The sequence below is a fragment of the Neofelis nebulosa genome, chromosome 7 (genome assembly GCF_028018385.1).
Source record: "Neofelis nebulosa isolate mNeoNeb1 chromosome 7, mNeoNeb1.pri, whole genome shotgun sequence".
NCBI lineage: Eukaryota > Metazoa > Chordata > Mammalia > Carnivora > Felidae > Neofelis > Neofelis nebulosa.
In genome coordinates, this window is record NC_080788.1 from 108,759,604 (window position 1) to 108,772,352 (window position 12,749).

A 12,749-nucleotide genomic window follows, 5' to 3' on the forward strand; every position below is an offset into this window, starting at 1 on the left:
AAATTAAGTAAATTTTTATTTATTTTTGAAAAATTGTCTGCTTGGAATGTGTTTTTTTCTGTTCTAAAAAGAACCTAAAGAAAAAGTAAAACTTAAAAGTCCAGAGTAAGAAAAAAAATTGTAGGCTCTTTTGTTTAATCTGCAAACCTATTTAATTTGCAAACAAACCCATTATAACAAATTGCACTCAATTTGTCAATTCTGGAATACACTTTTCAGCTTATGAGTGCTTTTATAACAGCTCTTCAAGTAAATGGCTGTTATTACTCTGGTGATATTTAGCTGTTATGACTGATTTTATGGTTGATAGCCTTGTGCACATGTTTCAGGTTTTAGACATCCATGATTACTTCTAATGGCACTTTGCTTCTCTCCCAGAGTTTTTCCAAGTCTGACAAGTTTTTGGATGTTTACTTGCACAGCTACCTTTACTAAACCAGCTACCTTTCCTAATCCCAGTGGAAAGAGTATGGATTTTGAAATCCAACAAATATGGTACAAATAACTATTCTGCTCTAACTAGCTTGAACGGGACACTCACCTTGTAATCTTTTCATCTTCTAATCTGTAACAGAAAATTGCATAGAGTTTTATTGAGGAGGAAATGAGTTATGTCTAAAATGCCTATTATAGTATCCGGCACATAGCAGCCTTCCACAAAGGAGCGCTACTGCTGAAGGTTACTGTTATTATTGTCATTATTATTATAGTCATTTTATAATTTCAGGTGCTCAGTTTTTCAGCACTGTACTTCTCACTATCTTTAATGAAATTTAAATATGGTAACTTAATAGTATAATGTGTATGCTCTTGAATTATATGAGAAAATTATAATTGTTCTTTAGTCCTTTTCCTGCTATCTCTATGCTGTTTTAACAGTAAGAAAGGCCATTCATTAATCTAAATCTGCTCTTGCATTTCATACTGATGGAGGATAAAAATGGTAGAGCTCTGTGTACACCATCAGGAAAAGCATCATCTCCAACACGAGTATGACACCCTGCTGGATACACTACAAAGAAAATTAAGGCAGATGGATAAGCTTTTTTGATCATGGCTCATAAAACAAAATTCTTGAACTATATAAGCTCTAGCTTTGGTTGTTGGGTTTGTAAGTTTTTGCACGGACTTGAGCCCGGTAAGACTTCTCTAGAATAATAAGATACTGTAGCAAGCTCTCTGTTGAGATTGAGCAAAAACTTAGTATAGCAGATTAGCTGTGTATTTTTCTAAATTAAAATTGTCACTGGTGCAAATACTACTATATTTAGGAATCTGCAACATTGAGAAAGAGTCCAAAAAATAGACCTCCTTTTCCTCCTTATGGATAGCTATCTGGAAGAAGCCTCAAATGGCCTGCCAATCTCCAGGATAGCTGAGGAATAGTTATATAAATTGCCATGAAATGCAGTATTAAATTATCAGAAAGCTTACATTGAAGGGAAAGTGGAAGAAGGATGGATGCTAATACATTTATTGAGCTAACGTTTCCTGTGTAAATGCCAGGTATCTTATATACATTGCTTACCTTAATCCTTACAGCAACTCTACAAGGTATAGGTTCACATAGCTTGAGCAATTTGGCCAGATACTTGCAGCTAATGAATGATGCGTTGGGATTTGAATCCATTTCTGACTGTCTCCAAAGGTAGTGCTTTTATTACTATGTTCCCTCCTCAGGAATTATGCTAGAGAACCCAGATTTCCTTCATCCCAAGTTTTTGTCGATTATCTTTTGGAAGAACCTGGCTCACTTAAGCTCCAGACATATCTATATATCTCTGTCTACTTACCTACCTATCTACTGATCTATTGTTCCATGAACACAGAGGCGAAACATTTTCATTATGTAAATGAAATATTTCCTACACAGGGATTGTCCTTGTTATCAGGTAAAGCTGTTATGTTGTCTCCAACTTAATGCACCGCAAATTCTTCAGACTGTCCACATTTTATCTAATGGAGAAATGCACACCTAAGAAAAATCTCATTGTAGGTAGGTGATAGAAAGAATGATATAAAAGTAATTCCTTCTCCAAAGATCAAAGAAGATTCAGTATTGATTTTTCCATTCACAATAGCTTTTGGGGGGCTGTTAATCATCACTAAGGAGCATCTTTTTTGGTATATTTCTGTTGAGATATCAGTAGCTCTCATTCTTATGGAGAGAAATTACTGAGCAATTATCAAAAGGGCTAGTCACAAATTAAGGCCTTGAACTCATTTTGTAAATGAGCAGCTGAAGCCCAAAGAAGTGAAGTGACCTGTTAACAATATTTGTAGTAGCGTGTCTCCTGAATACTAATCTAGTAATCTTTCTGCTACTCTGTGGTGATCTTTCTAAACTTCAGATGGTTTGACAATGTGTATTACACAAGACAGCCTCCTGGCTTAATAGCATATATAACTTGCAGAGGTCCTTACTAAGATTTATAGAGATTTGTCTGAATTCAGAGAAGTGTGTTGTACTCTATCCCTCACATATGTTAAGGCTCAGCTAAGAACACAGAATTGACTGGCTTGGAAGAAATGTTTTCATCCTGGGAAAGGAGAAAGTGGGTATGTAACAGATATTTTGAATTTATAATCTAGCTCTTCTGACTTCTGGAGCTGCTTGGTATCCTTTTATCCAGTGCTCCCAAGGCTTAGTTAATATCTAAATTTTGTCAGATTACAGGGACCTATAAGTATGTACCTAGATTAATAATATTGGCTCTTTACAGATGTTACAGCATTATAAGGTGAGGAAGAAAAAGTGTTCCTCTGGGGAGCCAGGCCAATGCCCAAATGTTTCATAATAACCAGACCATTTTAAAAGTCTACAGAATTGTTAAGCAGTGTTAATAGCTCATTTTCATGATTCAAAAAGTAGAAAGAAAATAGTTTGCCATATTTTTTCAAAGACTTGCAAATATCTCAGACTTGGAAATAGAATCCGGCTTTCCTGGCTCTTCTTAATCTCTTACTTAGTCCATTAATCTCCCATTGTGTAAGGTAGTTCTTTGATACGTTAGATAATTGGTTTTTCTCCCTTTTCCATTATCACTAGTCTAGTTCAGATTCTCATTATCTCTCAGTGATTATGACAGTAACCTTCTAACTCTTATTTCAGTTTTGGGTATCTTTTTCTTCCTGCCTAGTTCAGATCCTAGTACCCCAATCTTCATAAGTCATTGCATCTCTGTAGCCCACCAGATTGAGTACAAACCTCCTGAACAGCTCTGTTACTGGGTCTTAAATGCATTTCTGGCCTTATCACCCAATACTCTCTCTGCTCTACAGCACATCCTGCTTCAGCCACTGTAAGTACTTACTACTACTAGACTGCTCATTTTCTCAGGTGCATATTCTCTGTGCTACTTCAGGGCTTCTGCTTATGTTACTTCTTCCTCTGAGAAAGAATCTCTTTCTCCACCCATACGTTAACTCATTTATGGCCCTCAGTAACTCCACACATCAAAATATTAGTGTCCCATTTTACAGTTGTAAGAACGAAGAGACTCAGAGAAGTTAGGTTGCTAGTAAGTAGAGGAATTTGAACATCAGTCTGTGTGGTCCCAGAATTCAGGACCCTCTACCTTCCTGCTCTTCACTATATCATGATGACTCTCCCCAAGCCTCCCTATGTTTCCTCCTTCCTCCATATCAAAGTCATAGTTACCTGTCCCTATTCACAATCACTCTTTGTTTAGAACAACTACTGCCACGTACGTGTATATCTGTGTTTATATGCTTTCTATTTTATGTGTATATGTTCATCTCATTGCTCCTTTAAATATTAAGTTCCTTGAAAACAGAGGTGTGTTTGTTTTTTATTTCCTCCAAAGCATCTCTTTGAAAACATATTACTCTCCGGTTTAAAAAGCACCATCTATTTTGGGGCACCCGAGTGGCTCAGTTGGTTAAGCACCCAACTCTTGATCTAAGTTCAGGTCTTGATCTCAGGGTCATGAGTTCAAGCTCTGCGTAGGGCTCCACACTGGGCGTGAAGCCTACTTAAAAATAAAAGACAGTATTCTATTTTAAGTACAGACTGATCTTTCACTGCAAGGCAGGACATGGAGCGTTCTTGAGAATGCTCAATCTTCGTACCCCTCGTCTGACTGGGGGCACAGAAGACATTGGGAAAATGGAAGACTGACATGGAGCAAAGCATGGTCAGCATGTACAAATTCTGCCACTGACTACCACTGGCTTGCTGAGTAAGCCATTTCCCTAAAACTACATTTTCTTATGAAAGAGGAATTTACAGGTGAAATGTTGATGAAACAGACAACATGTACAGAAGTGTAAGATTCTAGAAAACGTTGCGGTATTGAGGAAAGGGTATTGGCTTTGGCACCAAAAAAAAAGTGGGTACTTTTTTAGCTCTTTGAGCTCTGCCCCTTTGTGCTGTGTGATCTTGGGCAAGTCCATTAATATTTTTCAGCCTAGCTACCCTCTTAATTGTTATAAGGGTACACATGATACCCTTTCAATGACACATGTGAAAGCACCTTACAAAACAAACAAATGTTCAAGACCTTTGGATTATGGAAAAGTTCTCAAATTATATGTATATATATAGATATATATAGATATGTATACGTATATATGTATTTTCATGGTCATAATTTTAGAAGTTCTGCTGATTTCTAGTTTCATTAAAAGAAAAGATTGTCACTTTAAAGCAGATATTTAACTAATGACTCTATGTTTCAAAGGCTAGGGAAAAGGCCAGAGATGGATTTGGTACTGAGAATCCAAAATTTGTTAAGATCCATTTGTGCAAAGTAAAATAGTTTTGCTGTTATTGACATCATAGTGGTTTATAATGTGATCCTTCTTATTTTTTTAATTTACAGACAAAGTGGCATCAGAATTACTGCAAGGTTATAGCAAGTACTTGCCACATGATGTTGTTGTCATGGCTGTGAAGCTATGCATACTATTTGCTGTGCTTTTGACAGTCCCTCTAATCCACTTCCCTGTAAGTACTCTTAAAGGTCTTGTTGCTTAACGTAGCAGCTCCCTGATATGGCAACACTAATTCTTTGCAGACTGGAATGTTTGAATCACATCTAGTCTTGTATATCTTATTCATTTGTCAGGTAATTGATCAAAGACCTCATACTTGCATATGGCCCCATGAAGGCACAAAAATAACAGTGAACCACTAAGCTAATTTGTGCTTTTTGAGATTTAGTTTAGATTTACGCTCTCCCACAGCATTGTTTCCAATTTAGAGACTATGGTTCTTCTAAAGTTTGGGGTTTCCCCCCCTCCTTTAATTCTGTATTCTGTTTTCAAAAGAATGTGCATGAAGAAGCAAAAGTCAAGTCAGCAAAAATAAGCTCGTTCTGGTTTATTGTAGATTTATTTTCACATAGACATTCTAATTTAATCTTAGTCAAAATATTGTATTTGCTTGAGAATTATAATTAAGGGGCAGAACAGATCTTCATTCTGTATTTAGTTGCCATATGTAAGAATCTTAAGAATCTCTGAGAAAATGGAAACAGAGGCTTGAGGTATGAATGTTTCTGCATGAATGTCTTGAATCCCTCAACAGCAAGTTCCCGAAGAACTGGGCCTTCGAGATTTTTGGCCCACTTCCTGTGTAGACTGCACAGCCAGGAGGGCAGCGGTGGGGGGTAAACATTTGTGGGGTATGACTGCCTGCTGCTCGCCTTGGCAGTGGGAAGTGTCATGAACTAGTTTTCATATTTACATGCTATGAAACAGATAATATAAAATAAAATAGTACATGGTGTTTCTTTCCCATAGCATGATTCTTTTTTCTTTTCAAACCTTTTGTTCTTTGTGAATTTAATGAAAATGATTCTCTGAGATTTCATCACACAGTGTTATTGTTGGTCATTTTGAAAATTATGCAACCTAAAGACATTGAATGTGAACATTTCTTCAAGAATTAAAGCAAAATAATTTTTATTAAGCTCACTCAGAAAGGTGTATTTCTTAGTTGATTTGTCCTAAACACTCTATAATAATCGTTTATACTGTATTTTTTAAAAATCTAAATGGTGTAAGGAGCAAGGATGTCATGCTTACTATACTGTACCTGTGTTTCCCTAAGCAAGTATGTTGGCTTTGCTTAAATCTCTCTGCTTAAATCTGTTTCTTTTTCTGTTATACAGGCAAGAAGAGCTTTAATGATGATGTTTTTCTCCAATTTTCCATTCTCATGGACTCGCCATTCTTTGATCACTCTAGCACTCAATGTTACCATTGTTTTACTTGCAATATATGTTCCTGACATTAGGAATATATTTGGTGTGGTTGGTAAGTTTTCTATTTCAAAAAATCCATGTAACAGAATAGATCAAAATTGTCATCCGGTCCCGCATCTGAATCTGGCAATATCCTCTTTTTTTTTTTTTTCTTGCTTCCCCTCCCACTTAAAGGTTCCAGTACATCAACGTGTTTGATTTTTATATTCCCAGGACTATTTTATCTTAAACTTAGCAGAGAGGATTTTCTCTCGTGGAAAAAACTTGGGGTAGGTTACCTTTTATTTCTTTTAATAATTCTATTTTAAGAAATAATTTGTCATTTTGTACTTGAGTAGTTTATCTACATCAAGAAAGTTCATGTATTTTGAACTATAACATACATTATTGAGGAAGGTGGAGGTTTAAAATACTCTAATTGTTCTTTATCTTTTTCTTCCCCACAGGCTTTTGTTTTGCTCATCTTTGGAATTTTGGTTGGGAATTTTAGTTTAGCACTAATCATTTTTAATTGGATTAGTAAATGAAACAAATATTTTCCCACTTCTTACAAAGAATAATTTACCTCTATATGCAAAAAGGAATAATTCTGTAAAGCACCTTTGATGAATCCTTTTTATATGGGTAAACATTTTTATAAACATTATTAACAGAAAAGCAGAACAAAATGGGAATAGGTAGCGGAAAGTGGGTTTATAGCAGTTTTAATTAAAATAAAATTCAAAATGTTCTTTGATATGTTAGGTCAACCTTTGTATTTTTTAAAAAATTAATAGACTTTAGTTTTTAGGGTAGATTTAATGTTTTTTTTTTTTAATTTTTTTTTCAACGTTTTTTATTTATTTTTGGGACAGACAGAGACAGAGCATGAACGGGGGAGGGGCAGAGAGAGAGGGAGACACAGAATCGGAAACAGGCTCCAGGCTCCGAGCCATCGGCCCAGAGCCTGACGCGGGGCTCAAACTCACGGACCGCGAGATCGTGACCTGGTTGAAGTCGGACGCTTAACCGACTGCGCCACCCAGGCGCCCCTAGGGTAGATTTAATGTTTACAGAAACATTGAGCAGAAGGTGCAGAGTTCTCATATATCCCCTGATCCCCAACACACCCATAGTTTCCCATATTGTTGAAATCTTGCATTCATGTGGTGCATTTGTTATACTTGATGAGCCAATATTGATACAGTACTTGTAAAACATTTTTTAAGTTTGTTGATTTTGAGAGAGAGCGAGAACATGAGCAAGGGAGGGGCAGAGAGAGAGAGAGAGACAGAGAGAGAGAGAGAGAGAGAGAGAGAGAGAGAGAGAGAATATCAAGCAGGCTCCGCACTGGCAGCACAAAGCCTGACACGGGGCTGGAACTCACAAACCAGGAGATCATGACCTGAGCCAACATCAAGAGTCAGACACTTAACCGACTGAGCCACCTGAGTACCCCTTGATACAGTATTATTTACTAAAGTACATAGTTTGCCTGAGAGTTCACTGTTGATGTGAGCATTGGCAACCACTGATCTTTTGACTGACTTCATAAAAACTGTGAGCCTTTCCCTGTGAGCCTTTTCTAGAATGTCATATAGTTGGAATTATATATTATCTAACCTTTCAGGCTGGCTCTTTCACTTAAACAAAATGCAGTTAAGTTTCCTCCATGCATTTTCATATAGCTCATTTCTTTTTATTATTGAATAATATTCCACTGTATGGATGGGCCAGTTTGTGTTTTCATTCACCTGTTGAAGGACCTCTTCCTGGCTTTCAAAGTTATGAATAAAGTGTGTACAGGTTTTTGTGTGGATATAAGTTTCAGCTTTTTTGGTTAATACCAAAGAGCACAATTGCTGCATCATACGGTAAGAATATGTTTAGTCTTATAAGAAACTGCCAAACTGCCTTCCAAACTAGCTGTAATATATTACATTTCTGACAGCAGTGAATGAGAGTTCCTGTTGTTCCATATCCTTGCCAACATTTGGTGTTGTCAGTGGTTTGGATTTTTGCCATTCTAATGGGTGTGTAGTTATATCTCATTGTTTCAATTTGCATTTCCCTAATGACATATGATGTGGAGCATCTTTTCATATGCTTATTTGCCATCTGTATATTTTCTTGGGTGAGGTTTGGATCTTTTGCCCATTTTTTAAATTGGTTTATTTTCTCACTGTTGGCTTTTAAGCATTCTTTGTATATTTTAGATACCAGTCCTTTATCAGATAATGTGTTTTGCAAAACTTCTCTCCCAATCGGTGGCTTGCCTTCTCATTCTCTTAACAGTGTTTATCACAGGCAGAAGTTTTTAGTGTTATTAAATGTACAGAGTCAATCTTTCATTTGTTTTTTAAGAAATCAGTGTATTGGCTTTATATACAAAATTGAATCTTAGCTGTGGGTTAATGTTGTCAACATCAATCACTAATAACAAAACTGTGGGATTATTTCATTTGGTATTTTGCCCTGCCTCCCAATCTTCTCTAAGAAACTTTTGTGATTTTCCTTTGTTCATTATGACATAGAGCTGTGATGATTGACTGTGGATTTGGAAGTTCTCTGAGCTTTCTCTTTTGTCACTTAAACACGTGACTTTCTAGTTGGCAAACACAGACAAATAGTGTGGATTTATATCAAGTTTTGTGCAGAGGTTATAAATCATTGTTTCCCATTGATGTGGCTTACTTTTGGTTGGAAAGCAGAAGCTAGATCTCTTCTCCCCATGAGTGCTCTTTGTGAAAGGCACCTTGTTAGCAGCCTACCAAAGCCAGGGTGTATCAGTGAAAATGTAATGCTACCCCTGTGCACATGTAAAGTAGGGGATTGCATGCAAAACACCAATTTGCATGAATGGAAATACACACTTTTGCAGGTGCCCCTTTGCTTCCTACTTAGGAAATGGGCAGAAAAATTGACAACTGAGCTTCCCTTTTGAGTTAAGATATTTCTTTGGCAACTTTGGATCAGCATAGTATAATGGAAAAAGTCCAAGTTTGAGGGTTAGGAAGACTTAGATTCAAATCTCAGTGAGTTTAGACAAAGTACTTAACCTCTCCAAGCCTCCACTTTCATATAGGTATTAAATGGAGTTAATACCAATTATACAGGGTTGTGTTGAGAGGATTAAATGACCCTGTATAAATTAGGTGCAGACCAAAACAGGCTCTTAGATCAGATATTTATCCCCTTTTCCCCATCCCTTCATCTGGACCAGTAAAATAAGTTTGCTTTCAATCAGAGACAGGGAATTTCTTCATCTTCCATCTTGTACAACTAATATGTTTAGAATCTTTCTCTAGCCTTCATTCACAGGGGAACTGGCCCCATGTGCACTCTTTTTCATGTTTTGCCACAGTTCTGCCCCAGCTGTGCTCTCCTACTAATGTCTTCCTGAAGCTGGGCACTTAGCATGGTCCCAGGGGCACAGCCAGGCATGGCTTCCCCTGTGGCTTCAGGTCAGCCAGAGCCTATCAATCTGATAAGCTAATTCTTGTACCCTCTTTTTCTGTTTATGAAATTATAGATCCAAACACAAATAGGTGTTCAGCTGCTTACATAAATCTAATTCCAGTAATACCAAAATAACACTAAATCTGCAACAGATGCAAGGATGCCCTGTGGGGCAAATGTTAAATGTGATGACAGCTGGGCATCAGTTAATACATTTGTCACCTGCTCATGGGATAGGATCATGAGAGGTTTGGCAAAGGGACAAGTAACATATTGAACATAAAACTTAGTTAATGTCAAGAGATAATATTTGTGGAAGTGTTTTTCTTTTATTTTACTTCAATATTCTGCCTTATCTGGTTGCCTCTTCGGGATCACAGCTTTCTCTATGAGTGTGGAGGAAGCTAATAAGATGGCAGGTAAGAGCAGTGTCCCCTTCACTAGGATTACCAAAAACCCTTGTTCAAGTACTCCGCAACATTTTTCCTGGGAAATATAGGCCCTCGCATTATGGGCTTAACGTTCATAATTTATTAGGTAAGAACTATTTAAAATAAAACTAAGTAAAGTACAAAATATATACTTTTCTAACACTTGGAGACTTGTTTGCTAAATTAAAAAACGAAGTGCTGAGAATATAAATTACTTTCGTATGTTGAAGGTGAATGTTTAAATTGTACCCTTTTTTTTAACGGAATGTTTACTCATGAGCTTAGCATTTAAATGGTTAAAACAAGCCTTTGAAGTTAACACTCCATTAAGATGAATGGGGGTAATTCACACCTCTGCTGGTGCTGTATTATTTCAGTCTGGCTGCGGAGAAAACAAGACAGGAGTAGGTTGATTTACTGTGTGAAGGCCCTTTAAACACCCAAGGCCTGGAAATCTTTGTGGGTTTTTTTGCCTTTCCATCTAGAAGCAGAATCTGAAATTCAGCACAATCTGGGTATAGACCTGGTCTTGAAAGTACCGTACATTCTCTACTGTGGCAATTCCTAACTCGCATTTGATGGGTAGCTTGTTACCAGATCAGCCCAACCTCTCTGGCTTTGTTTGTTCCTTTGTTCCTTCTCCCGTGACACCTTTTAAATTTAAGTTTAGTACCTTGGTAAATTCACCAATGGAAAAGCAGAAGCATACCATCCATTTTCAGGTAAACTTTACACATGCCTTTAAATGGTTATCAGCTAATCACGGGCCTTCTTGTGCTTCTAAAAACATTTTTACCTTTGCAAAATCTCATCTTCTTTATTTGCCTGTATATAAACCTGTAAGACCGTTTTTCTTCTCCCCCGTTTGGGGGGTGATCTCTGATGTGAGCAGAGATTAGCTAGGAAAGATTCATTTCTTTCTCCATGTGACCTTTGGCACCAGTACTCTTCTGTATTTGAAATCTGTACCCCCCCCCATCCCCCGCCATTTGTGGAAGTGCTATAGCCATCTGACTCTGAAACATTTTAGAGCCTAGGAATAAGGTTATGTGGGCACAAATGAAATGGCGAGCACTGTATGAGATGTTAATGAATTTGGAAGATCTCTTTTTAAGGTAAACGGATTTTTCTCTTCTCCATTCTTGCCCTGTGTATTTGCCGGATCAGGTTACTAGATAATCTGTGGGTAGCTGGGTGTGGGGTCTCTCGCGCTGACAGTGCCAGTAGAATATATAGAGATGGAAAATAGATGCTAGAAACAAAAGGACTCGAACAGTTAATTTTAACCTGATTTTCTTCTTGGCATGTTGACAGTACTCTCTCTGACTTTATTAGAATTAGCCCTATTGAAAAAAGACTTTGTTTCCTGCCAATTACTTTGCCTAAAACTTAGGTGTCATAATTTTTGGTCTTAGAACTTCTCAGAACCTGATATAGTACTGAAACAATTGTTTTTCTAATTTAAGCACACAATTTGTTCATTTTTCTACATTATCCTCCTATAGTCTTCCCTTAATGAAGAGGGAAAAAATAAGAAAACAAAATTTTGGTGAAGGATGAGTAAAGATATTGTGGATATGGCTTCCTCATTACAATCACTCTTCCTGAACAATCTGATCTATGTTTTTACTATCATGATCCACTGTCCTAGTTTGTGAGGCTGTCCATCAAGATGAGCACTTACGAGGAGCAGGAAGACTCATCTTGCCTGGTGGCCAGGGGGACAAGTTTTTTCGCCTGTGGGACAAAGGAAAGGGGCAGAGAGGGAAATTGAGTTGCCAGGGGAAAAAAAGACAAGTGGATGAAAAGGCATTGTCATATGGGATGGTATAAAGAAACAAGACCTCCAGAGAAATGTTTCTCACTGTTTGAATTTGTGTGTGTTTTGTCTTCTACTGATCAGTGGATCAATGCACAACACAGGCAAAGGGGCTGGCTAATTCACTGAGTAAGTATTTACTGAGCACATAATACATACTAAGAGTTGCACTAGTCCTAAAGTTGTGAAGTTAAATAAGACCCCTGAATTTCTTGCCTGAAAAAAGCTCAAATAAAACTTGGAATTTTCTGATTGAACCTTTTCAAGATGGCCCTGGTAATGCAACTGCTTAACGCAAAGGAAAACATAGATTAAGTCCTAACCTCAGCAATTAGACAATAAAATGAAATAAAAGGCATCTAAATTGGCAAAGAAGATGTCAAACTTGCACTTTCCGCAGATGATGTGGTACTCTCTCTACATGGAAAACCCAAAAGACCACCAAAAAACTGCTAGAACTAATACATGAATTCAGAACAGTTGCAGGATATAAAATCATTGAACAGAAATCAGTCGCGTTTCTGTACAGTAACGAAACAACAGAGATATCAAGGAATCGATCCCATTTAAATTGCACCAAGAACCATAAAATACCTAGGAATAAACCTAACCAAAGAGGTAAAAGATCTGTATGCTGAAAACTATAGAAAGCTAATGAAAGAAATTGAAGAAGACACAAAGAAATGGAAAAACATTCCATGCTTATGGATTGGAAGAACAAATATTGTTAAAATGTTGATACTATCCAAAGCAACCTATACAAATGCAATCTCAATAAAAATATTACCAGTATTCTTCACAGAGCTAGAACAAACAATCCTAAAATTTGCA

At 37.1% G+C, this 12,749-nt stretch overlaps 1 protein-coding gene across 8 annotated transcripts in view; it reads left to right on the top strand.

The window, feature by feature from the left end:
* Nucleotides 1–12,749, top strand: part of SLC38A6 (solute carrier family 38 member 6) — a 75,780-nt gene that overhangs the window by 55,466 nt on the left and 7,565 nt on the right. For 5 of the 8 annotated variants that reach the window (XM_058739237.1, XM_058739238.1, XM_058739241.1 and 2 more), the window contains 3 exons: nt 4,845–4,969; nt 6,138–6,282; nt 6,405–6,499. In XM_058739237.1, the coding sequence (XP_058595220.1) occupies nt 4,845–4,969; nt 6,138–6,282; nt 6,405–6,499 (365 nt within the window). Of the gene's footprint in view, nt 1–4,844; nt 4,970–6,137; nt 6,283–6,404; nt 6,500–6,676; nt 6,969–12,749 lie in introns of those variants that run through there. The other 3 variants (XM_058739240.1, XM_058739242.1, XM_058739239.1) reach the window with 3 other exon arrangements.